Source organism: Phyllostomus discolor, chromosome 11 (genome assembly GCF_004126475.2).
Source record: "Phyllostomus discolor isolate MPI-MPIP mPhyDis1 chromosome 11, mPhyDis1.pri.v3, whole genome shotgun sequence".
Lineage (NCBI taxonomy): Eukaryota > Metazoa > Chordata > Mammalia > Chiroptera > Phyllostomidae > Phyllostomus > Phyllostomus discolor.
Genome location: NC_040913.2, coordinates 67,507,138 through 67,533,570, shown reverse-complemented (window position 1 = coordinate 67,533,570; position 26,433 = coordinate 67,507,138). Strand labels below are relative to the sequence as shown.

General features: G+C 52.1%; 1 protein-coding gene across 1 annotated transcript in view; it reads left to right on the top strand.

The window, feature by feature from the left end:
- RASA3 (RAS p21 protein activator 3) overlaps positions 1–26,433 on the top strand; it is a 117,200-nt gene that overhangs the window by 68,000 nt on the left and 22,767 nt on the right. Inside the window, exons 4-8 of the mRNA XM_028526700.2 lie at positions 5,223–5,317; positions 10,253–10,329; positions 21,704–21,784; positions 22,173–22,245; positions 24,909–24,985. Of these exons, the coding sequence (XP_028382501.1) occupies positions 5,223–5,317; positions 10,253–10,329; positions 21,704–21,784; positions 22,173–22,245; positions 24,909–24,985 (403 nt within the window). The remainder of the gene's footprint in view (positions 1–5,222; positions 5,318–10,252; positions 10,330–21,703; positions 21,785–22,172; positions 22,246–24,908; positions 24,986–26,433) is intronic.

Sequence of the window (26,433 nt, the reverse complement as noted above, 5' to 3'; positions counted from 1 at the left end):
GCCGCTGTCGGGCTGTCCCGGCACAGCCGCACGGGCGCCCCCATGCGGGCACCCAGTGAGCGTTTCGCCAGCCTCGTTCCTTTCCAGACTCGTTTTGCTGTTCTAGGGCCATCGCGCTGTCATTTACATTTTTAATTGGCTTGTTTTAATTTTTCAACCATAGTTTACACTCAGTACCATTCCGCACCAGCTTAAGATGTAGAGCAAAGTGGCGGAAAAGCCGTGCACTCTAGGGAGTGGTCCCCCCACCCACCACCACTGCCTCCAGCACCCACCTGGCCCACGCCCGGACATTACCGACTGCATTCCCCACGCCGCATCCCCATGTCTGTGGCTGCAGCCAGTCGGTACTGCTTAATCCCTTCACCCTTTCCTCCTGGGCCGCCCCCCTCCAGCTGTCAGTCTCCCCTCTCTGACGGCAGTCTGTCTGTTCTCCATGAGTCTGTTTCTGTTGTGTTGCTTTGTTTAATTTGTTCACTAGATCCCACCTATAAGTGAAATCATATGGTACTTGTTTTTCTCTGACTGGCTTATTTCACTTAGCATAATACCCTCTAAGTCCATTGATGCTGTAACAAAGGTAAAATTCCCTTCTTTTTTTACAGCTGAGCAGTATTCTCATGTTTAAGTGTACCACAGGATACTCCTCTTTCATCCACTCATCTGCTGATGGGTACTTGGGCTGCTTCCATATCTCGGCTGTTGTAAATAATGCTGCAATGAACATGGGGTGCATAAATTTATTTAAATTAGTGTTTCAGATTTCTTCATCTATATTCCCAGAAGTGGGATTGCTGGGTCATAAGGCAAATCCTTTTTAATTTTTTTAGGAGCCTCCACACTGTTTTCCACCGTGGTGGCACCCGTCTGCATTCCCACCAACGGAGCAAGAGGGTTCTCTTTTCCCCACATCCTTATTAACACTCGTCTGTTGATTCATCAATGATGGCCGTTCTGACAGGTGTGAGGTGTATCTCTTTGTGGTTTTGATTTGCATTTCTCTGATGTTTAATCAGCTTCTTAATTTCCAAAATGACTCTGATTACTTTGATCTGTAGGTTAATTTGGGGAGAATTAACATCTGAGCAAAATGTTGGTCTTCAGATCCTTCAGCACGGCTTATCTTCCAGGTACCCAGGCCTTTGATTTCTTCCATCAGTGTTTGCGATGTGTGTTCAGTGTGCACATCTCGAGCACACACACACTTACAGATAGATCCTTATATATTTCCTTATGGATGGAGTAGACAAAGACTTCTTTTAGATAGTACACCAAAATTACCATTCCTAACAGCATCATTTTGTGAAAGATACTGTTGGGTTTTTAAGTTTCAGTTTGCATTGTCATTGCCTATGTGCACAAACACAACTGGTTTTATGCATCAACTGAGTCTTCTCAGATCTCGCTAACATGCCTGTTCCCCCAGCTTGTCTTGTAGACTTCTCCATTGATTCTGTGAACAAAGACTTTTCTTCCTTTCTTTTCGGCCTGTGTGCGCTTGTTCTTTCCCTTGCCTTCATGCACTGGTAGGACACCACGCGGACCAGGAGCGAGAACAGACTTGTCTTCCACCGGTGCAGTCTCGGGGATGTGCTGGGCTCTCCCTCACCAAGTCTGATCTCAGCCGGCCTCCCTGCAGACTTCCCTCTGACCCTTCACCTTCCCCCACGTCCTCTGATGCCTCTGTGCCTGGTTTCCCACGTCACCTGCCTTCTGTCGAGCTGCTTGGCGTGCTCTGTCTCCTGAACGGCCCCTGACAGGTCCGGCCCCCGCCAGAGGAAGTGCCACGTGGGGTTTTTAGTGGTGGAAAGGCAGGCAGCACCGCTCTGTCCAGGTGAGAAGGTGAGGCCCAGAGGGACCGGCAATCTTCTGACGTCAGTCACTGGCAGATTGGGACAGTGCGGCGGATTAAGCCATTTGAGCAGACGCTCTGGTTGTGGACCCGGCGTTCTCTCAGAACAGCATTTAGAAGCACCAATACAGCTGCTTTAAAAAGTACATACTTGCGTGCTCTTCAGTGGGAGAGAGCTCTGGAAGGACCGACTGGAAGCTGGTGCAGCGGTGACCCTTGAGTCAGGAACTGTTTAGCAGGGGAAAGAGAAACTTATTCTTGGCTGTATTTTATTTCTTTTGAATATTTCACATTTTGTACTGTGTTCCTGTGTTGTCTCCTTAACGTTACATTGAGTACTTCCAAAAACAAAGGAATGATGTGTGTGCTGTAGGATTCATGTAAGCACTAAGTACACGACTCCTCCCTGCTACAGTGAAAGCTCATAAAACATTGCAATTACTTAACATTTCTAACTTCAAATGTAATCCTCTTATCCAGCGAGCTAATCATGGAGTCCGAAGACTTAAAATGTTTTTTCAATGAAATATGTTGCCCAATTCGATTCCAAGAAATTTTTTGTTTCATGTGGCTTTGTTCTTGCAAGACTCAAAATTATATTCCCACTGGGGCAAAAAGGATGGAGCCAAGCAGGGAGGAAGAGGTCTTCTCAGGGGGGCGTTCTTTCCAGTGACCAGGTGTGCGGTGGTGGAAGGATGCCCACTAGGCAATTTGGGGGCGGGGAGGAGGGTTGGGCCTGGGAGGAGCCTGAGATGAGCCCCAAGGGAGCTGTTCTGCCCCTGTAGCTTGATGCGCATTGGAGGCAGTTCCGTGTGGCCTGTGATTTGGGTCTCTGAACTTCTGTGGAGTATACTTTTTCTGCATTCCATGTCTGCTGTGTGTTTCCTGTACCTGTCTCTCTTGCTCTCCCACCTGCTGACCTTGACTGTGTGCACTGACTTAATCCATCGTGCAATGTGTGGCTGGGCAGGATCTGGCCCCAGATGGCTCTGCCCAGTGAGAACGGAGCCAGCGAGGTTGACGCGGGCAGTGGCATTGACCCTTGAAGTGCTCGTGTGCTGTGGCCCCCTCACAGGTGGACGAAAGCACTGGCCGTGTGAACTTGACTGGCCTTGCGCCGAGGAGCTCTGGGTGGATGGTTGCAGGGTGTCTCCCAAGTCTCCTTCTCAGTGTGGGGAGCGGGGTGGGGGGGCACAGTCACCTTCCCTCTGGGACTGTGAGGCGACGTGAACGGGCTGGAGGAACGAGAGGCACCGTGAGGGACGGCGGAGACCGAAGGCAGGTGCCAGTGCCTCTAGCATGTGGATCGGCTTTTTCACGTTCATCTTGCCTTTTGAACAATTGTCCCGTCTGTGTTGGCAGGGGAGTCTCTCGGGGGCAGGCGTCCAGAGCAGGGCTCGGTTGGTCGAGTCTTCAGAACAGGGTGTGAAGCCCGTCGGAGAGGAGATCTTGTTTTCTGCTCATGGAAGTGCCCCGGCGGGGGCCCGTGAAGTCGGACTGACGAGGTGCAGATGAACGAGAGGGAGACAGGCAGCGCACTGTCGCCTGCAGCGCACACCATGTGGGAGAAACCCCACAATGAGTGACTTGGAGTCAGTTAGACGTGCATTGGTTCCCATCGCAGCAGAGGAATAGAGCACTTCAGAGACGGTGCGAGGCAAGGGGGGAGGTTTCAGGGCCTCCAAGGGTGGCAGGCGGTGGGACGGCACATATATGGGGAAAGGAATGGAATAGGTTTTTTTTGTATGGGGCCATGTTGGTGCCAACTTTCCATCTCCTTCGTGGCCATGACGTTTCCTGGGTGGGGGATGCAGGCGGCCCCCACTTCTTGTCAGTTTCTCCTTGTAGCCATGTAAGGGCGGCTTGGGGCAGGGGGCTTCGTTCTGAATCTGCTGATCCTTGTTTGCTTCTACTCAAGTAATCCTGATGCCAAAGTGGCATTTTGGGGTGGCATATTCTGGACTCCCACTGCACCAAACAGCAGGGTGTCCTCCTCTTCACTTAAATCTATCATCAAAGAACAGGTGGGTGGGGGCCCTAGCAGGGTCTCGTGTGGGCCTTTGGGACCTCATTGCAGGGGGACCCCCTGGGATAAGGACCTTCAGGGAAGAAGAAATGATGGGGGAAAGGCGGGGAAACAAACCTGCACATGAATACATAATGCATATATCAGTACATGTACTTACATGTGCATTTTTATTGAAGTTCCAGCTCCTAGTACCAAGCCTGTGTGAAGAACATAAAACTCTCTAGAGCGTACAGCCTCAGACTTTGGGGCTTACAGACATTCCCTGGGCCTGTTGCGAAAACGAAGGTTCTGGGACCCCACTGCAGAGATTGTTTCCTGCATCTGGGGTAGGGCCCAGGAACTTCGTTTTAGGACACTCTTCAGGTGTTTCCACGTAGGTGGCCTGTGCTCAAACTTTGAGAGACATTGACTCATAGACCCAAGTGTGCAAAAGGAGGGTGGTGGCTCATCCTCCCAACTGAGGATGGCCCAGCTGCATCCTCAGTTTTTGTTCTTGCTGTGAGCTAACCTGAGTACACGTGTGCCACTGTGACTGTGGGCCCGACATGCACACATATGCACACATGCTGCATAAGCTAATACACATGCATGTGCATTATACAAGCTGACTGTACACACACATACACAGCATGCACACTGTGTAGACTTAACATACATATGTACATGTGTACATGTACTACATATGCTTGCACGTGTGTTCTGAGCTACAGCTCACACAAGTACACACGCAGGAACACATTTCTGTGAAGTCCTCATCTGAGCTGTACCAAGCAGATGCTGCCCTGTCCCCACTTTGCAGTGACGGCGATGGCCATGGCAGCTCTCACTGCCTGAGTGGCCCCGAGACTGCCCTCAGTGCGCCTCTCACAGCCCCACCTCTTGCTCCTCCAGTCCTGGGCAGTCTCTGTGCAGGTGCCTGGTGGAGCAGTTTTCTCAGCTGGAGGAAATGACCCCTACCTGGTGTACCCACCTCACTAAAACCACCTTGGGTGACATGCAGGTGGTGAACATGCTCATACGAGGTGGGCCCTGTCCCCACCCGGCTGCACTCCCTTCTGCGTGAGAGGAGGCAGACCTGCGGCGGCCGTGGGCGTGACAGGTGGTGTGTGTTCCGCCCTGGGGTGGGACGTGGGCACCTCCAGTGCTGCACATGGTGGTCAGAGAGGAAGGAGGACAGTGCAGCATTATCGATGGATCTGATCATCTGTTTTGGATTGTACCGTTTGAAATGATTGGCAGTAAAAATGGAGTGACTTACGCTCATGAACCTCGGTGAGCCTCGTTGGGCCTGGAGGGTTTGTTCCCCCTCCTGACTGCTTCTCCTCTCGCTGTTGGTTTCAGGGAAGGTGGCCATCCAGAAGGAAGACCTGCAGAAGTACCACAACAGGGACACCTGGTTCCAGCTGCAGCACGTCGACGCTGACTCCGAAGTTCAGGTGAGGCCCCAGCAGAGCCTGTGGGACACAGGAGGTCTTTGGGGATGGAATACACTTGGATTGCGGTTAAAGAAATGTGTCGAGTTTTGGTCTTAACGGAATCCTGGTTAGCAAATTGTGTCCTTTTACGTACAGTAAGGATGGGCTTGTTAATTTTGTTTGTTCAGTTGCTTATTGTCACACTTTGTCATGCATGATTGAAGCAGCTTTAAAAATACTAAATGTGGAAAAACGATAACATAATTGAAGGTGAAGAGACAATATGGATAAGAAAACATAAAGCTTTGGAGTGAGAACAGCGTGTGGAACCTCGCCAGTGTTTTCGGGAGGCCACCAAATGTGTTTTCGAGCTCCCTGCACTCAGCAAAGTGACCTCTCTGAAGAGGTTCCCCTCGTCCAAAGGGTTCTGGGCTCACCCCGGCTTGCCTGGGCAGCATGTTAACTGGGACTGAGCCCATGTCCAGTGGTGAGAGCTACCCCTCAGGACTGGGGGTTGGTTCCTCTGCCTAGTGGGGGAGACTGCAGGGACCCAGGACCCTAACTCTTCCCCATAGGGCTGCCCTGGGACTTCCCCATAGCTCAGGGTCAGTCCCCACGCTGTGTGTCCAGGAGCAGACCTGAGCACTGGTCGGGACAGTGGCCACGTCTCCTCTCTTGTGACACTGGTTGGTGTGATTTCCAGTCGAACCTGCTCCATGGCAGGGGCTAGAATTCCGAGACTGGGAGCACAACCAGACAGCACCGCCGCCGTAGTGCTGAGACACACGAGTGTTCTCAGCGGGTGCTGTGAGACGCCAAGGCCTGGCAGGGGTGCGTGATGGTGCAGGGCCTCAGGCACAGGCAGGCCTGGCTCAGAGCTCCGTGCCCCCCTCACTAGTGAAATAGGCCAATGGGGGGCCTCTCCACGCCTCTGTCTCCTCATCTGTGAAGCAGGGTTTTGTGAACAGCCGGGCTGTGTCTAATGCATTGCCCTGGCCCTGCCTGGCACGCACCACTCCTGGGCCCCTCGCCCAGCATCAGAGGCCTGGCTGGCCGTCAGTGCTCAGGCTTCCTCCTGGAACCTCGGCCTCGGCTGAGCTCTGAGAGTGAGGGCAGGGGCTTCAGGGTTTCTGCCTGTTGAGGCCGTGGTGGGGGTGCACAGGCCCTGGAGGCCGCTGGGATGGATCCACAACTTGAACAAAGAGGCAGCCGGAGGGAGGGGTTGAGGAGCCGAGCCAAAGGGAGGCGGTGTGATGGTGTTGCACTTAATTAGTTCTGACCCAGGGGCCCAAGCGTGCTGTAAATTAGAAGACGCTGTAAATTAGAAGACGCTGTAATTACTGCAGAACCAATGACTCTGCCGTTGAAAAGCAGAGTTCTGACAGGAAGATGAGCACTAACACCTGGAGTACAACAGCCAGCCTCACCTCCTCTGGTGACTTGGAGGGCTTATCTTCAGACAGAAGGTTCCCGGAGTGACATGCTGTGAAATGGGTCTCTGTAGCGGGAGCCGTTCCTGCGTTTTATTCCGACTTTTCCCCCATCACTTTTTTCCTTAAATGGCACGTCCTGTGGCACCATCATCATATGGGGCCCCTGCAAGCAGCCACAGCGGTCTCCGGCTGTGTCTCCCCCAGATCTAAACTGTATTTTATTGGCAAGTATAATTTTTCTTTTTTTCTTGGCCCTTTTTTTTTTTACTTTTAATTTTGAAAGGGTGACAGATTCACAGAACTCACAGAAAGTACACAGTGGAATAACGATTAGCAAATGGTGTGCTCTCCTATTTCTACTCCAAGACTGACAACAGTGAAGAAGGGCCCACGCCCCTTCACCCCAGTGCCCCCACGGTGGCATCCTGCGTGACTGGCACGAGACCACGACCAGGACGTTCACGGTCCTGAAATACACAGAGCCCATTAAGATCTCACCTGTGTTACATGTATGCACGTGTACCAATGTGTGTGAGCATGTGCGCACACATAAGCGCACACATATATTCTATGCAGGTTATCACGTGTGCGTATGTGCATTCTGTGCAGTTCATCACGTGTGTAAATTTGTGTGACCACCACCACAATCATATCCAAAACTGCTCCCTCAGCACAAACCTTGGAAACACGGATGTGTGCGTTAACCGTGCAGCCATGTGGAATATTTGCACTGTTTCATAACTAATGCCTTTGTGTAGCCACAGGCAAGTCCCTGTCCTCCTGAGCCTGGTTCTTACCGTCTGTGCGACGGCACACTGACACGTGTTGGGCCAGTGTCCTGGGACTTCGTGAATTATGGATGGCAAACGCATATCGTTATTACTATGAGGAGAAGAAGGAAGGTGGTGTGTATCGGCTGCTCGCTAAGTCCCAGGCGCTGAGCTGCGTGCCTTGTTCGTTGGTTCTCCGAGTGCCCACCCATGAAGAGGTCCTACCACCGAAGGAGCCGCGCACCCCCTGATTCCAGCTGGCCTTTAAAAGTCCAATTACGATCTTTTCTCTATAGCCAGTTTCATTTTAAAATGTCACATTTGTGGTTTTTAGAAGGGCAGAGGATGGTATCTATTTTCTTGAATCCATCTGCTCTGTAATTTGTAGTAAAAGGCATGTGTCCGAAAAAGTCACAAAACTGGGGTCCACAAGAGACCAGTGAGTTGCAGAGTGAGGGGAAAGGACCATTTTAAAAAAATGGCTTGCTTCCTTCTGGGATGGATGTTTTTAAAGGTCTCTGGTAAATCGCTTTATTAAAAAGAATCAGTCGCTCCTGTTTCTTCCCTGACCCTGTGCAAGGAACAGAATGAGGCGATTGGCAGGAACAGACCTGAGCTGTGGGCCGTGTGTACAGCCAGAGTGTACGCTGGAGTCTGGAAGTTCCCTTCTCCCCATGCCTCGTGTCCTCCTTGGAGTCCGATGGACAGGGAGGGAGTCCCTTACTCAGCCGCCAGCGAGTCCTCCCTCGGCGCCTCCAAGGACACCTAGCAGCCACTGAGCTCTGCTTTGTACTCCGTTTTGTTTTAGTGAACTTGCTCTGAAAGCATATATTCAGAAAAGAGCGCCGATGGGCCATCACAGCAAAGCCCAGCAGCTGCATCCAGGTCATCTCTGAGAATCTGACTCATGAGTCAGACCATCGTATGGGAAGGGTTTCCCAGACAGTGTCAGCAGTTGTCCATGTACCAGGACCCAGCTCGAATCTTTCTAAGGGTTTAAGGAATTCCAGGAAGGAAAGGGCAAGGTCAGGCCTCCTTCCTGACCCTGCACTTGCCTTGACGTATGTGGCTGAGCAGGTTGATGCTCAGACTGGGACGTCTGTGTCCAATGCTCTGTGAGCTCAGACACCAGCTGTGCAGAGGCCGAGCCCAGAAAACCCAAACTTCCTGCCTGTGCTGATGAGGTGTAAGGTGTGGCCCTCAGTCCCTCTGGGCGTAGGCAGTTGTGGGCTGGGTTGTTTGTGCTGGAGGTGCTGTGATGCCCAGACCACGTGCGTGGCCCCAACCGTCAGTGATGCTGAGTGACAACAGATGTGAACTTCTGAACTGCCGGTCTATGAGTTAGTCTCTGAGGGAAAGTCCGTGTAGTTATCTATAGCGTTTGCATTGTTTTGTTTTACCCATGCCCTCCTCTCTCAAATCCCCAGAAAATAACAGCAACACAAACTGGCTGACAGTGCCTGCCACCTTGGTGAGGAAATGTTTGCCCTCAGAGAGGAAACGTGAGCAGTCACAGGGGCTGCCGGTGTGGACGTGCCGTCCTCTTCTGGGAAAAACAGGAAACAGGACGGCGAGCCCGGGCGTCAGCCTCGGGGGCTCCATCTCGCCCCAGACACATTCTTTCACTTCTTAGGAGCCCATTTAGAATGAATTAGTGAAATACCAGTCTGAATGGCCGTGGCCAAATTAAACCAAGAAAGCATTGGCGCCCAGTGTGTTTGAGAAGGCAGGTGAGGAACCAGACTTCCCAGGAGACTGTTTTGTGACGTGTTCTTACTCTGTTTTTTCATTTTTTAAAAGATTTTATATATTTTTAGAGAGGGCAAGGGAGGGAAAAAGAGAAGAAGAGAAACATCCATGTGTGGTTTCCTCTCACGCGTCCCCTACAGGGGACTCGGTGTGCAACTCAGGCACCTGCCCTGACTGGGAATCGAACTGGCGACCCTTTGCTTTGAAGTCTGGTGCTCAGTCCACTGAGCCACACCAGCCAGGGCCTTACTCTGTTTTATTGTGAGCGTTTGTCCTGGCTCTGGTTTGAGAAGGCAGGTTGCCGGTTGCTGTCAGCCTCAGTGTTCTCATCTTAGCAGAGGATGACCGTGTCCACTTCATGGGATGTGCTGAGAATTATGGGATAGTGCAGAAAGTTCTAAACCCTGGCTGGTGCTCCGTGAAAAAGAGCCACAGGAAATCAGTTTTGTCAGCATCATTGCTGTCACTTGGGGCATTCGCCCCTGCAGCGCTGGCATGGTACTGAGGCCCCTCCCTCAGTTAATGGCCCTGAGGGTTTGCTCATGGCAGGGCGAGGTCAGCCAGGAGCTGGGCCCAGACCCATGGTCACCCGGATGCAATGCTAGTAGTCTGGTCCTGTGTCTAGGACTTACTGCTGGGCATCCTGCCTGACCATCACTCTGGCCCCCTGAGGCCACTCTATCCGACAGGTGAGAAAAAGGCCTGAAAGGCCTGTGTCCAGCCCTTCCCACAGCTGGGTAGTGGTTGGGTGCTATGTGTGCCCAGGCCAAGGCCTGGGCTTCTCAGTGCCTATCTCCTCGCCACCAGTGGAGCTGGGAGCCCAGTGTGCCTGATGGATTGGAACCTTTAACACTCTGGGAGTCACGCTGTCCTCGTCCCTGGGATCTGGGTGGGGGCCGGAGGGAGTACGGTGGATACCACGTGGGGGCAGAGGTGGCCACCATTTGTGAACAGACACGCTGTGTGGTTGTTCCCCCGTGACCCTCTACCCTTGTTCCTTTCAGGGCAAGGTCCACTTGGAACTGAGGCTGAGTGAGGTCATCACCGACACAGGCGTCGTCTGCCACAAGCTGGCCGCGCGGTAAGACCTGAATGTCCCCCGGAATAGTAACTCAGACCCCCGGGAGTGGGGCAGGTGGTTGTTTTTCACACAAATGAATCAGAATTCACAGACTCAATGATTCCCCCAGATGACATCATTTTTAGAGGTTCTGGCATGCTCTTAATGCACTCAGTAAAGTAAAGCAAATGCTCATCCAACAGTAACCAGCCGAAGTTATTGTTTAGGCAGAGAGGTTGGTGTTGCACACTGGTTACAAATGAGGAACCAGGATTCTACTCTCACTGGCCCGTGAGTGGGGTCTGGACGAAGGCAGTGAGGAGGGTCCCCCATTGTTTACTCTCCAAGAGGGACCTGTCCTGGCTGTCCGGTTTGCGTTCGTCATCCGATCGATGGTCAATGTGGGCCGCAGGGTTGTCACTGTAGACCACACAGGAGGACACGGGGTAGCGACACAGTGCAGCACGTGCTGCAGGACATGGTGTAGGGCTCAGTCAAGGACAGCGTGTAGGACACATGTCACAGGTGCAGCAGGTGAGAATTCCCTGTTGTCTGAAACCCGGGGCCTGGGGAGTAAGTGGGAGGTGAGTTCACTGAGTTTTACCCTCAACTCCGTTGTTCCCATTCCTCTTAAAGTAGCTGCAGTGCTCTCAGATTTTGTAGCCCTGAGGAGAGAGTTGCTTCTTTTCTTGTTTATTCCTTGTTCTAAAAGGACTTAAGGCTGTTTAATACAAGCCTCACATAGGATAAGGAAGTGTGTTAGTGGCGGGGAGAGAGGAAGGCCCGGGCTGAGCAGAGAACAGAGCCTGGAGGGCAAACACAGGTGTGGGCCGGGAGCCCGGGCCCCGGAGTGGCCCCGTCTGGCCCCACGTCTTCGAGGTGGAGGGTGGAAGGGTCTGCTCAGTGCTGAGTCCGTGTGTGATGCACCAGGACACTGCAGCTGGTGCAGCTCTGCGTCTTACTAGGCTGTGGTTTCCAGGAACACAGTCGTCTGAAGTCAGGACTGCCTGCCTGCAGCAGCCGCCGCCTGAAATGTGGGCGTGCAGCTCTTTCCACACGCCCACTGCTGGCACCTAAAACCCCAGAGACGGGTGACTTGGGACTCGGGCCAAGGGCTTGGGGTGCTATTATGAAACACAGGAGTGTGCTGTGCATGTGGCCTCTTTCTTTGCTTTTTTTTTTTAAGGAGTTTTGGTTTAGAGAAGATGTAAGAGTGGGGGTCAGGGAGTTTCCATGCGTCCCAGTGTTTCCTGGGAGGCAGTGCCTCTGGCCGCTCGAACGGACTGGAACTTCAGGCTGCCTGGTGTGTCTTGGACGCTTGCAGACAACTGCTAAGTGGAGCTCGCCTTGTTAGGATTGGGCCCCAGCAACCCCGCATTTCCAGTTGGATTCAGATTCATGCAAAGAGATGAATTGTGCCTGTTCTGAAAGTACTTTCTTAAATCTGTGTGCCAATGTGGCTCTGTCGACAGTTTTCCTGCTCAAATACCTGTTTGAATGTCAGGATGTTAACCCCCTGCCGCACCAAGTTCTGGGTTCTGTCCCCCAGCAGCCAGCTACACACTGCTTTCATCAGCACTGCAGGTCAGCTTTTCGTCCCTCCCCCACGTGCACAGGAGGGGCCGGAACTGACATCACTGGGCCAGGGCCCCCCTCCCCACGCTGCCCAGACACGGCCTCCTTGTAGGTTCTCAGACACCTCAAGCCCACCCTGCCTTGACCTTTGCTCCTGTCACCCTCTGCCAGGAATGCCCTTCCTCCAGATCCCTCTTACTTCAGGTCTTGACTCAGCTGCCCCCAAGGAGCCCATCCCCTTCTGGAGCAGGCACAGCCAGCCCTCTGTGTCCCCATCCCATGCCCCCCCCACGATGCAGCGGTTGATGACTGCTCTGTTCTGTGCATTTCCCCCAAAATGTGGATTTTCTTGTTCACCGCTGTCTCTTCAACACTTGGAGCAGGGCCGGACACCCTGCAGGTGCTCAGCAAACACCTGCGTACTGGGCACGTTCCAGCTCGTGTTACAGGGCTTGTCCTGTCCGGCAGAGCAGGGAGGGGTTTCTGGAGAGGGAACAAGATGAGGCTTCCTTGCCTTGCGACTGTTCTGTGACCGCTGAGCAGGATTTGGGCCTGTCACACCCTTTAGTACATGCACTAAAGTATGCACACTAGTATGTACTATTACATACACCAGCACTGCAGTCCCCAACATTCTTGGCACCAGGGACTGGTTTTGTGGAAGACAATTTTTCCAGGGACTGGGGTAGGTGGGGATGGTTTTGGGGTGATTCAAATGTATGACATTCAAGCTCCCCTCCTGCTGTGCGGCCCAGTTCCCAACAGGCCACAGACCCATACTGGTCCACACCCCAGAAGTTGGGGGGCCCCTACGCTACCACACAGTAATACACGTGCTGATGCACAACACTAGGATATACTAGCACGTGTGCTAGTGCACATGCCATTACACTGGTGTGCACATGTACACATGTTTATACACACTAGTGTACAAGTGTACTCACACCAGCACATTTTGTTCTGAGTCCTGGGGCACAGGGTCCAGCACGGGTGCACTGAGGGGGAAGGGGTGGGGTTCCCACAAGGGCCTGTGTTTTCTAATCGAGGAACTCAGAAGTTTCTGAGGGACCAGTGACCTTTCTGTCCTCACTGCACCTCCTCCTGTAGGTTTTTTTTATTAAAAATATTCTTTGCATACATAAAACTCAACCTTTTAAAGTGGATAATCGTAGTGTATTCACGAGGTGACACAGCCATGGCCACTGACTGCTGTCTGACCTCATCCCTGTGAGCAGGCATACCCCGGCCCCTCCCCCGGCCCGGCCCCTTCCCCAGCCCCCCCGACCCCCGTCCCCGACCCCACTGATGTGCTTTCTGTCTGTGGATTTGCCTGTTCTGGACATTTTGCATAAATGGAGCCCCACAGCACGTGGTTCTTTGTGCCTGGCTGCTCTCAGCGTGATGTCTTCAAGGGTGTCCGAGTTGTAGCGTGTGTCAGCACTGTCCTCCTTTCAGGGATGAGTGGTGTCCGGTTCTGTGGGCACCACATTTTGTTAATCTGTCAGCCATGGGTGGACATTTGGGTTGTTGACCATTTGTGTGGTTATTGTGAATAATGCTGCTAAGAACATTCTTGTGCAAGATTGCAAGATTTTGTACAAACGTATCGTTTTCATTTCTTTTGGGTATATACCTAGGAGGAGAATGCCAGGCCGTATTGTAACTCCGTGTTTAACTCTTTGAGAAACTGCCAGACCCTCCATCATGGCGGCCGCCCCGAGTTATACACGTCAGCTGCATGGGAGGGCGCTGGTTTCCCCACATCCTTGCTAACACTTGGTGGTGGTAGCTGGCTTTTTTATTGTAGCCGGCCTCATGGGTGTGAAGCGGTTTTGATTTACATTTTCCTACATGTAATGACTGAAGATATTGACCATCTTCTCTTTGTTGACCATTTCCACATTTTCTCTGAGGAAATGTCTATTTAAGGTCCTTTACTGATTTTTAAAAAAGATTTTATTTATTTATTCTTAGAGAGGAAGGGAGGGAGAAAGAAAGGGAGAGAAATATTGATGTTTGCAAGAGATACATGGATCAGTTGCCTCTTGAACACTCCCAACTGGTGACCTGGCCTGCAACCCAGGCATGTGCCCTCACTGGGAATTGAACTGGTGACCTTTTGGTTCACAGTCTTCAATCCACTGAGCCACACCAGCCAGGGCTAAGACCTTTACTGATTTTTAATTGGGTTATTAGTATTTTTATTATTAAGTTATTACAGTTTTTCATACATTTTATATACTAGACTCTTGTCAAATATATAATTTGCAAATGTATTCCGTTGGCTTTCTTTACTTTCTTAATAGCGTCCTTTGTAATACAAATGTATTAAATTTTGATGAAATCCAGTTTATCTGCCTTTTCTTTAGTCCCTTGTGTTTAGGTACTTATCTTAAGAAACCATTCCCTAATCCGAGATCATAGCAATTTACACTTATGTTTTCCTTCTAAGATTTTCATATTTTTAGTTCTGAACTTTAGGTCTTTGATACATTTGGAGTTAATTTTTATATATGGAATCAGGTAGGGGTTAGCAGTATTATTATTATTATTATTATTATTATTATTATTATTTTGCATTTGAATATCCAGTTGTCCCAGCATTATTTGCTGAAAAGGCCATTCTTTGCCATCACATTGTCCTGGCCTTTTGCTGGGAGCCACTGGCTGTCACTGTGTGAGCTCACACATGGCGTCTGTTCCGGTTCGTTGCCCTGCATCCCCATGCGGGTGCCGCACAGTCTCCATCACTAAGGACTGGCAATCATTTTTGAAATCAGAAAATGTGAGTCTTCCGACTGGTCCTCTCTTCCTGATTGTTTGGCTCTTCTGAGCTTCTTTTATTTCCACGTGGATTTTAGGATCCACATTTTAATTTCTGCAGACATGGCACCTGGCATTTGATGGGGATTGTATTGACTCTGTACATCAGTTTAAGTCTTCCAACCCCTGACCACCGTTGCTTTCCATTTAGTTAGGTCTTCTGTAATTTCTTTTAAAACTTTTGCTTTTGTAAGGTCATTAGTAATGTCCCCTCCATTATTACTGGTTTTAATAATTTGAGTCTTCTTCTTGGTCAGTGTAGCTTGTGCAGCTCAGTGATTCTCCACCTGTGTGTCACGGCACACCAGGTGTGCCACGAGACTGTATAAAACATGTGGTACCTGACTATTCAGTTGGGGGCATGGACCTCTTTTCCCTTAGACTGTCAAAAATGACAGCAGCCAAAACAACAATAGCTGTTTGGTCTGAATGAATTCAAATTATACCTAGTTTTTTTTTTGAGAGAGAGAGAGATTGGCAAAAAATATAATTTTGGTGTGTTATAGAATTTTAGTAATTCGTTTATGTGTGCCATGAGAGTAAAAAGGTTATAAATCGCTGATCTAGCTAAAGACGTGTCAAGTTTGTTTGTGTTTTCAAAGACCCTATTTTTGGTTTCACTGGTTTTTCTCCATTGCCTTTCTGTTCTCTATTTCATCACCTCTGCTCTAATCTTGATTATTTTGTTGTTTCTGCCTGGGTTGGGTTTAGGTTTTTCTTTGTCTGGTTTATTAAGGTAAAAGTTTTTGTTATGAATATGAGGTCTTTTTTACTTTTTTAATGTGGATGTTTATAGCTACACATTTCCCAGTAACATCGCTGTAGTTTTTATATTTTATAACTTTATTTCTTCACGCTGTCTAAATCTGTTTCTCATGTCCAAGACTTCTCACAAACGACTGTGAGTCAGGATGGGACGGGGAACAGTGGGCACCCACGTGTGATCAGGTGCAAAGGCCCTGGACCCAGCCTCCTGGTGTCCGGGTCAGCAAGATCTCCCCTAACTGTGACACTGGGCGAATTGCTTATGCTCCTGTGTATCGTCTTCCTTCTGCAGGACAGCAATAGCATCTATGCTGGCATTTTCCTAGGATGTAGAAAGGAACCCAAGCAGTTATGTAAGTGGGTCCTCCCCCTATGACCTGATGTCTCAAAGGTTACCAGGGTCTTGGGCCAACCCCATGGTAGGTTATGGGCTCAGGAGAAATTAAGAGCTGGGGTGATGACCACTGAAGAGAAGCCAGTCTGGCAAAGGCAAGCTCATTCCAAGAAATCACTTTCTTGCCTTGTCTGAGAATCACTGCACACCCTCCCTCTGCCCAGCAGCACTGCGACTCATTCCCGCTTTGCTCACTAGAGAGTGATGGAGACATCGCAGGGCCTGTGCTCACAGCCCAGGGAGCGTGCTTTGCCTCCCTGATGCGTCATTCCCTTGCCACAGGTGTGTTAGTTTCCTGAGGCTGCCTTAGCCAAGTACCACAATCTCCGTGGCTAAAAGGAACAGAAGTTGATTCTTTCCCAGTGCTGGAGGCCAGAAGTCTGCAAGCCAGCTGGGCTGTAGTCCCTCTACAGTCTCTGTGGGAGGGTCTGATCCTTCCTCTCCCAGCGTCTGGGGCTGTACATGTTCCTGGGCTGGTGGCCGCATCGTGCCAACCTCTGCTCCATCTTCGCCGGGCCCTGCGTCTGTGAAACCTCCCTCATGTGAGGACACTTGTTGTTGGGTTTAGGACCCACCCAAAGTCCAGATGGTCTTCTCATGTCAAGATCCTTAACTTGAATGTCTGCAAAGATGCCTTTCCAAACAAGGTCCCATTCATTGATTCCAGACTAAGACGTGGACACATCTCTTTGAGCAGTACCGCCCCGCAGGTCCTCCCTGAGCTCCCTCTCCTCTCACCTGACCCCCACGCCGCCTCTGGTGCGGTCCCTGGGGGTGTTCTGGCTGGGCTGAGGTCTCTCTCCAGGCCTTCCCTCTCCCCACGTCCGGCGCACCCCTCTCTGCAGCCAGGTCCACCCTTCCCCACTGGCCCGAAGAGCAAAATGCAGGTTGCCCCACGAGCCCTTGAAATTTCTTTTCGGAGGTTGTCCGTTCTCTACAAAAGCCCCCAATTCGGGAGGCTGGAGGCTCCTGCCCTGACTCCTTCTTCCTGCTCCTGAGGATGGATATTATCTGCGGGCCGTCCAGCTGCTGGGCAGGAAGCACAGCACCGGTTCCTTCCCTCCCTGGATTAGCTGGTGAAAACCTTAAGAAACGGGAAATGTTTACAAAATAAGGAGCCACAGAGGGTTTTCCACCTGGGCTGGGCCCGCCAGTGCAGAGCCTTCCTGTGGTTCTGGGGAGGGAGAACCCTCTGGATGTGCCCGTAGAAATGCCACCTTTTTTGTGCCCACACGGCCGCTTTTCCTGGTCGTAGCTCACCTTTTTGTCTTGTGGTACCCTCTGAGTCCAAGTCTGCGGACCTGGTGCCTGACTGAAGCCCAGGCAGCTTGGTGACCCGTCTTCCTGAATGTTCTTAGGTCCGTATGTGGACTTGGCACCCACAGATACCTGCCTCAGACAGTTACCTGTTCATGCCTGTTCACGCATGAGCGGCTTCTCTTTCCAGCTAGATGTCAAGCTGTAAGTCAGGTCTTATCTCATGATCCTTTTTTTTAATTTCCAAGAAAGATAAACACCACATCTTTTAATCATTCATTCAGAAATACTTGCCAACCCCCTGCTAAGTGATGCCACTGGGGCAGGCCTTCCAGTGGCATCACTATGTTCTAGAGGGGGAGACACGTTAACACATCACATTCATAACACGCAACGTTCATGTCCCTGGGAAAGCCTGGAGAACGTGAGCCTGGCGGCCAGGCTGCTGTGCACGGCGTTGAGGCCCGGCGTTGAGGCCTGGCAGCCTTTTGTGGAGCGGTCAGGTTTGACCAGTGCGACCTGGCAGTGTGCCAGGCTGCGCTGTCTGCACGGGATGAGCAGAAATCCTGTTGTGGGTTGAAGACGAATTGGCTGTTCATGGGCGTCTCTTTGGGCCCTGACTCTGTGCCTTTAGAGCGCCCGTGTGTGCGGGAAGAGTGCAGCAGCCTCGGTGTGGGGAGACCGAGGCGGGAGGAGGACACGCCTGTGCCTGTTCTCGGCCGTGCTCTGCCGAGACCGGGCGTCGCTGCCTCCTTTCGCAGCCCTTCCTTTCTTGTCACTGTAAACGTTCCTTTCTTGTCACTGTTTCTTTCTTTCTCGTGGACATCCTGTGCCTGCCCGCTTTGTCTGAGAGTGAGGTTTCTTATGTTTTCCCACTTGAGAACTCTGTCACTTTGCAAGCAGACAAGAGTCTTGTTGACAACTTGCAAATGCCCGCTGAGCCGGCCCTCCTGACCGGAGCGGTGGGTGCTGCAGGGCCGCTGGGCTCTGAGATGCTGGTCGCCAGAGGAGGCGGCGCAGTCTGCTGGTGGCTCCACCTTGAGGAGCACTCAACTGAGAGGTTACCTGTTTGCAGGCTTCCAACAGTAGATCTTATTTTCTATTACCAAGGAATTACAGGAAGAAAAACCAGCGGATGGGCTCTTTCTAGGGTCAGAAAGCCTTTCAAAGCAACGGGCAAGGGTGGAGGCTGGGCAGGCAGCAGGTGGGCCCTCTGCTGGTGACCATAGGCGGTACCAGCGCGTCTGTGCAGGCCCTTCGCACCTGCCCCTGGGCCAGGGCAGCAGGCGGGTGGCGTTTCCTCCCGGGGAGGCAGGAGGTGGAGGCGCAGCACGCGCCCCCCTCGTGGGAAGAAAATGGAAACAAGTGCACAGCTGCAAGCTCTTCCTCCAGTGAGGCGTGACTATTTTAAGGGTCAAGTTGAAGATAGAAACCTATAAATGTTAAAATAGACACACAACATTGTGCTTCTGGTACTTTAGATTCCAGATTAGTGGACCGTTTCAAAGTGTCCATGCCAGGACATAAGAATGCCCAGTGCAGTAAATATCGTATTTTTCTCCCTTCATTTTACCTATAACGTCCTAAATGTTTGTGAAATTTGTTTTGCACGGAATAGGCCTAGACCGACGTACCATGTGGGTACACGCCTTTCAAGTAAAATGAACCTTGGCTTCAGGAGCTCCAGGCAGCCCAGGAGAGCACCTTGCCCTGAGCCCCAGGATGGTGCAGCTGAGCTGCGATCCAGCTAAAGCTGTGAGGGCGCTAATGAAGTGAGCCCGCTGCCACCGCCACCAGGAGGAGGGTGTGAAGGGAGGCTAGCACCATTTTTATTCCGGGTTGTGCATTTTGCATGCCAGATGGCAGGGTAGTGGTTTTCCTTTTTCTCTGAGATGCCTTCGTGCAGCCGCCACCAGGAGCCACGCTCTGCTCTGGGGCCCATGACGGAGCGTCTCTCAAACGGGCCTTTGAAAGGCGTGCAAGCGACATCTCCATGGCGGCTGAGTGCGCGCTAGGTGGCTGCTGCCCTGCGTTTGCCCCACGTTTCTCTAAAGACACGAGGTGGGACAAGAGCTGCCTCCCGTTGGGTGCTTTGCTGGCCGGGAAAACCCGTTATCTCTGAGGATCCACAATGGGGATGTACCTGCCATCTGATACTTTTTCTTGACCAACAACTGAATGTAATTTAAAAAAATGCATTCATGTTAAATGTGTACCATGTGCACAAGGGGGCGTGGGCCTCCCCTTATTCCTCCTGAACAGGTTGTTGTCCCTGCCCCCGGCTTCCTGTCTCAGAGCAGTTGCTCTTTGGGGACCCTCTCGCCCCAACTTATGATGGCCGAGCCCTTGTCTGTAGAACCTCAGCCTGAGGGTCACTTCCTCCCAGAGGCTCCTACCACCCTGCATCTCTCCCTGTTATGTGTAGCTTGTCTCCTCGTTTGCATTACCGCAAAAGGTAATTACATGTCACCTACCGACTGTCGCATGGCTGGCTGCCGTGCCAGCCAGGCAAGCCCGAGCTGCACGGGGCATGAGCTTCACAGGTGAGCCTTTGTCTCCTCTGGACTCCGGTCTCCTTCCTGGAAAGCTGCCTGGAAAGCGAGAGCTCAACAAATGCTTGCTTAATGATGAGTTAACGGATGAATAGACCTTTGTGTCGCGATGGATTAAGGGATGAGTGAATATATTTTTAATGATGAATTAATGAACAGAGGAAGAACACTGAAGACCAAGTTGGTAATCTGGGAGAGAAACACAGACCTATTCCAGAAAGTAGAGGAAGAGAGAAAGAGCCGACAGCTGTTAGATAAAGCTAATTGAAACAATGGACCAAGCCATGGGGCCCAACCTCATCTAGCAGGTGTTCCAGAAGAAAAACGGTACAGAAGTGAAAAGAGAAGAAACTTACAGAAGAGTCCTTGGCCCAGAACGGGGGTGGTACCGGCCGAAGGGCCAGAAGCACCGTGAAGGAGGGATGAAGGAGGGATGAAGGAAGCAAACCGCTTGCCCAGAAAGGAAGATTCTGGTGAGACGTCAGAACCTGAAGCCTTCCCCTGGGGGACAGAGCAGCTGGGTCGCTGGACTTCGAAGGCACAAGAGAGCGCGGTTGCCTTCCAGCTTCCACCTGCAGGGAGAAGATATTTGAGGGGAAATGATCACGCATCTCTATGTAGCCAGACTAACGTTCAAACGTGGGAATTGGGACATTGCTTCTGGCCACTCCAGAATGGTGGTGGGACCTGCGTCCCCACTCCCACCCTGATGAAGAGCTGGATGCTGGAGGACTGAACCATTTCAGAGCTTGGGCGACTGGCAGCTTAGTTTAGTGACCCCTCCAATAAAGGAAGAAGACAAGGTAAGCCACAGCAGCCAGCTTTCCTCCTGGAGGTGTGCTTGTGACATGGGGCAGGGAGGTGCCCCAAGCAGAGCTCGGAGGCGGGTGAGGAGACTCGTTGTTAGGGGTCTGAGCCCACCGTGCACACATGCTGGAGAGGAGGGGGCCTCATAGTGCGCCAGGAGCCAGTGTGAGCGCACAAGGGGAAGTGCCGCAGGGCCAGGCAGGCAGGGGACTGTGGGATGAGGGCGCCTTTCACGGCTGAGAGTCATTTGAATCCCCCGCAGCCCAGCGGAGAGCCCTGTCATCACTCGGGACACTCGGCATGAGCTCCAGGAGGGTTGCCCATGTACTGGGGCTGACCTCACCTTAGACAACGGCTGCCGGCCCCTCCCTGCACAAAGCTTCACACCAAAATTGCCACAATCAGCCCGAACAAAGCAAGAGACTCTTCACAGCCAACCAGCTCAAGGTCCAGCAACTCTGTTCTGTACAGATGACAACAGAATCGGGACACCAGCAACATCCAGCGTCTGCTCAACACTGACTGACGCGGCAGAAGCAGGTGCAGGTGACCTGCAGCCTGGAGAAGGAGCCGTCAGTAGAAACAGACCTGGGCATGACGGAACGGAAGTAGTAACGAGGATGCTCAGGGATCTGTGAAACTAACTATGGTCCAGAAGCCAAACACAACCATGAGCCGGGACAGTTGGTCCTGGACCTGCAGGTGGGGTCAGATGTGACATTGAGACTGGGGAGGCTGCTGCTGCCAAGAGGTGCGTGTGACATGGGGCTCAGGCACAGGCTGTCACTGTAAGCCCCTTCACGTTGCCAGAGCCTCAAATAACACATTTAACAATAGCACAACTTCGTAAGGTGATCAGAGAGGTCAGTGCGTGAGTTGCGTAAAGCTCTGGAAAAGTGCCCGGCTCCTAGGAAGTGAGGCAGTGACATTGCTCGTAGAAATCCCCCAGAACTGTTTCCTCCTCGACCAAGGCTCCTTTACCGTGAATGCAGCACACAGTGCACCCCCCTCCCCGGTGTTTTCAGGTTGCTAATCAGTGCGTCCATTACCCTTTATTGGACGGGAGTATCTGGGCAGTTGGCGACCAGCACCAAGCCAGAACTCACGGCTCTTGGCCTTGAGCTGCTGAGACAGCTGCTCTCTTGGACCCCAGAGGGGCCTTGCGAGGCAGCCTGCGGACCCTTCGTCTCCTGCTCCTGACCCCTCCCACTTCTCTCCTCAGCATCCTGGAATGCCAGGGCCTCCCCATCGTGAACGGGCAGTGTGACCCTTATGCCACTGTGACACTAGCAGGACCATACAGGCAAGTATCTGTCCCCAACACCTGCTACAGCCTCCAGGCCTGGCGGGTGGACCGCAGTCCCCTGCAGTGGTGGCGAGGATTCCTCAGGCAGAGGGAGGCAGGGTATGCTGTGAGGGAGAATGTATAATTCTGACTTTCTTTTGTTTCCCTTATTGCCCTAAAATTGTCTGGTAAAAGAAAAATGCCTTTATGTTCTTCCTGTGGAGTATTTTTGGCTCAGTAAAGGTTCCTTATTTGCATACCATCTGGGGTTGGAGACAAACAGAAATATTTATAAGATAAATAAAGGCAGCAAATTACTTGTGCATTTGATAGCTCCGTCTTAAGGCTGAGAGATTTGGCATCAAAAGTGTTATTTTAATCCTGGTCCTTCCTCCCCTGATTACAGATCGGAAGCAAAGAAGACGAAAGTAAAGAAGAAGACCAACAACCCTCAGTTTGACGAAGTGTTTTATTTTGAGGTTGGTATTGGAGTGGCTTGAATGCGAAGTTGAAACCTTACACCCGAGATTCTTTGGCAAAACATCTAGGTCTGAAGGATCTCAGTCCCTCACTTCCTCCTGAAAGATCTGGGTGACTGCCCACACACAAAACATTTCCCCTCCTGCTCTGCCGCTCCGGGCTGGACGCGCCTCTCCTCCCTCGAAAGAAAGGCCGTCTGTTGCTTCCAGGATGACTCAGTTTGAGCTGAATACTGACCAATTCATACTTTCCAAATTATCAGGACTTTGGTCTTTTTTTTCACATTGTTTGTTTGGTTTTGGGTTTTTGTTCTTTGGGCTGTTTCACCCAATCTTCCCTGAGCAGTGAAGGGAGGCTTGTTTTACCGGAAATAGTGAGGGTTTTGAAGCAAAGAGGAAGTGCATTTGGACGCAGATGCCCTGGCTGCCTCTCAGAATGTGGCCCACCAAAATCAGTACGATGGAGGGTGCTCAGGGCTGAAGACCAGAACAGAACAACAGGTTTAGTGACAGGACAGCCCGCATGGAATATATTTAGGCAGGTGTTCTGTCCGTCTGCAAAGGTTTCTTGAATGGTTAGAGTGCACCAGGTCATGAGTAGGTAAGGATGCCTGAGGCCTTCCCTCTGTCTGCTCGAGCCTGCTGCCTAGCAGAGGAGAACTTACGTGAGTGGGTTGTCCCACTTGGTCCAGTGAGTGTTAAGTCAGCGGCTTCGGGGAACAGAAAGCAAGTGCACCCAGCAGTCCTGCCCGAGAAGCGGGGCGAGGCTTCCCAGAGTAGCGAGCTCTGAGCAGTCTGGGTAGGGGTGCGTGCGTGTGTGGAGCATCCGGAGGGTGCGGGAAGCTGTCTAGAATGTGGAGTGAGGTTGGCGTGATGAACGAGGAGTTTTGGAAAATGAAGATGGACAGATGAGTTAGAACCGGGGGCTCATGGGCAGAGAACCTTGACCTTTCTGGCTGGCAGCTAGAAGCTCACACGTTTCTAAAGCGGAGAAGGCCAGCGGCCGGCCCTGTTGGGGTGGCTGTGAGGAGGGGTGTGGAGGTGGGGTCCTGAGGACGTGGATGAGGAGCCCGTCTGTGTCCCAGATGCACGTTCTGGCTTTACAGTCAGGTGAAGAAAATGGTTTTTCAGAGATTCAGGATAAGTCAAGGAGCTGATGCGGTCACTCGGTCCTCAAGCTCTGGGACTCCTGTTGCTCCTCCCTAGGCGGGGATGAAGTCTGCAGCCAACAGTGTGGAGCTTGTAATGTGGATGTGCATCAAAGGTGGCAGCGGCCTCCATGTCTAGGCTGCCTAGAATGGCTCAGACCAGCACCTTCCGAACTTTTGGTTTTAATACAACACACAAGCAGGCGTAGACTTCACGTGGTGACATGCTTCGCTCTAACAGCGGCATCCGCTTCTGCGCGGTTCCACTCCCACGAGGAGTGGTGTGTATTTGCTATGTCATGCACTCTAAAGTTGTGGGTCTCGGTTCACTAGAGTAATGTAACGACCCCCAGATGTGATTGAACATAGTCGTGAGGACCGAAGCCTGCAGGCCCCAGGGAAGGCGGAGACCTGGGCCCTGGGTTCTGCTGGTTAGGGCCCCTCGGGTGTCAGTCTCGCTTGCAGCCTCAGGCCAGAGGGCCTTGGGAGTATGCTTTTGCTCGGAGCTTGTGTCCTTTGAGTCAAAGGGTTCGCCCTGCTTAGCAGCACACTCCCACTCATCAGGTTCCTCCTCTCTCCTTTTAGCCTCAGCTGGCGAACAGCATGAGGCTGAGCCCCTGGCAGGGGGACCCTGGGGCCTGGCGGCTGGCAGTGGGCTTGGGGCTGGCAGGCAGCCTCCTGCAGGAGTTTCAACAGGAGGTAGCATCCAGACCATTTTCTTCCAGGATAACAACCAGACATACCCTGAAAACCCTTAAATACCCAAATGAAATTATTTAAAATTCTTAAGAGCCACCTTCATTCACACAATAGATATGTTAGGTGACAGGCAGTAATAAGACAGAAGAGAAAATAGACCAGCTGCTGCAGCCATCCCACTGGAAACCAGGCACCTTATCTTAGTACTGTGAGCCATGCCAGGGGAGCTTCCTGGAGGAGGCATTTCAGAGATACCTGCAGGCTTCCCAGCATGGGCCGCAGTGAGGAATGGACTCAGTTGTGAGATGCACAGGGGCACAGGTTGTAGAAAGATCCTCATGTGCTGGGAGAGGAAGACAAGTGGGGGCTCCTGCGAGGCCTTTAGAAATTTTAACCAGAGGCAGATGAGGCTGGGCCAGCTTGGCTGTGGCTGGTGGGAGCCCTGCTTGGGCAGTACAAGGATAGGTTGCCAACAAGCTGGAGGCAACGGGTGGAGGTAATGAGATGGGAAAGCTGGGGAGGAGCAACTTGGAGGCACAGGGAGTGGAGGTGGCTGTCAGAGAAAGATGCTGGGAGGAGGGAGGAACTGGCTGGGTGCTTCTGGGTGCTGCGAGGATCACGAGGAAGTTAATTGTAATTGCCCTGAACAGCCCCACACCACAGCTCCCAGGAAATTAGGCTCCAGAGCAGCCTCTGCTCTGTCACAGTGAGCGGAGCGGTGTCCGCCGTGAGGGGGACGCACAGCCTCCTCCCCTGAGCTGGTCAGCCCGGGGCAGGTGCTCCCTCTAACTCGCTCTCCCCGCTCTGCACCACCAGGTGACCAGACCCTGCAGCTACAGCCGCAAGTCCCACTTCGACTTCGAGGAGGAGGACGTGGACAAACTTGAAATCCGGTGAGTGAGAACCGGAGTTTCGGGATTCCTGCTTGGCAGCTGCAGTCTGAACGCCCCTCCTCTGTCCATTTTCTTTTGTTTCTAAAAACAAGAATGGATAGAAAGGAATTTTAATGTTCTCGGTGATTTTAACACGAGGATGTCGGAAGCTGAAGTCAGTCATAATCATCGCAGATGTTTGGGGGGTTGTGGCTGAAAACTCAGTTTTCTAGTTCACTTTGCAATGTCTTCTCAGAGTCGAAGGTCAAAGGCTTTGTGCTACTTAGCATGTGCGAGCCTCTGTCCACCAAGTGGCATTGCCCAGCCTAGCACGCTGGTCCTCGCTGCCTGGGGATCCTCGTGACACGGGCTTTAGAGTGCAGAGTCAGAGCTTGTTGTCCTAGGAGATCGCAGCCTGAGTTCACCAGCACCAGTTTTAGATCCACCCAGGGGCCTTCTTCCCGTCTCCTCTGGCTGTAGGAAGCCCTGCCCCCCTACAGTGCCTCTCGCAGGTATGAGGTGCCCTGGGAGAGACAAACCATAGGCCAAGTGCGCTTTCTCATTGTCCTGGGCCTGGGCGACCGCACTGAGGTCTGACTGTTCAGAAGAAGCGCAGGAATGCTCCTGATTTGACATGGTTTAAAGTCTGCTCTCCTTCAGGGCCAGGGTTTTCTGAGGCCTATGAGGCTCAGCTGGAAATACCACAGGTGTTCATTTAGGGGGTGCTCTGGTGTGCCCCCTCAAACCTGCAGCAGCTTCCCAGGCCTCTGAGCAATAACCAAGCCGTGGGGGGCCTCCAGGCCAGGTGGGGGCTGACCTTTGGGGTACAGGGTACAGGCCAGGGCCCTCCCCTCTCCTGTGTGCAGGATCCTGGGGCTCCTTCCTTGTCCCTCTCCCGGGCTCAGGTCCTGAGGGATCGTGGCCTCCACCCACAGATCTTGGGTTGAGCCCTGTTTTAAGTGTTTCCCAGCAGTTTAAATCTTCCCTTTCAAAACGCTGAAGCTGAGACGAAGTGACCCTGAGTCAAGAAGGTGCCCGTGGGAGGTCCGGGGGCCTTGTTTGAGGCTTGGCTGCGTGCCCCCCGCCTCCAGACCCGCAGCTTCCCTTTCTTGCTCAGGGAAGGAAGTGTTTATGGAAGACTGGGCTTTGAATTTGAGCTAAGCCCTAGTTCTTCTAAGCCTACAAATCAAAGATAATTTTAAATGTGTCTCTTACTAAAAGGAAACACTGTCTGGTGATCCGTTTGTGTATGGCCAGGGTGTTGCTTGGCAGATTAGAGGTCCTTCTGCTTGTCATTCTGAAAGAACCTCGGCTGGGACACTGCTCATCTTCATGTCCCGATGTGCGTGTGTGTGTGTGTTCCTGTGGGACGGCCTTTCCCTTCTGTGACCTCCCTTCTCCTGCTCGGACTTGCAGGGGTAGCAGATGGACTGGTACAGTCCTGGGATTTTCCCCTGGTCTTAGATTTT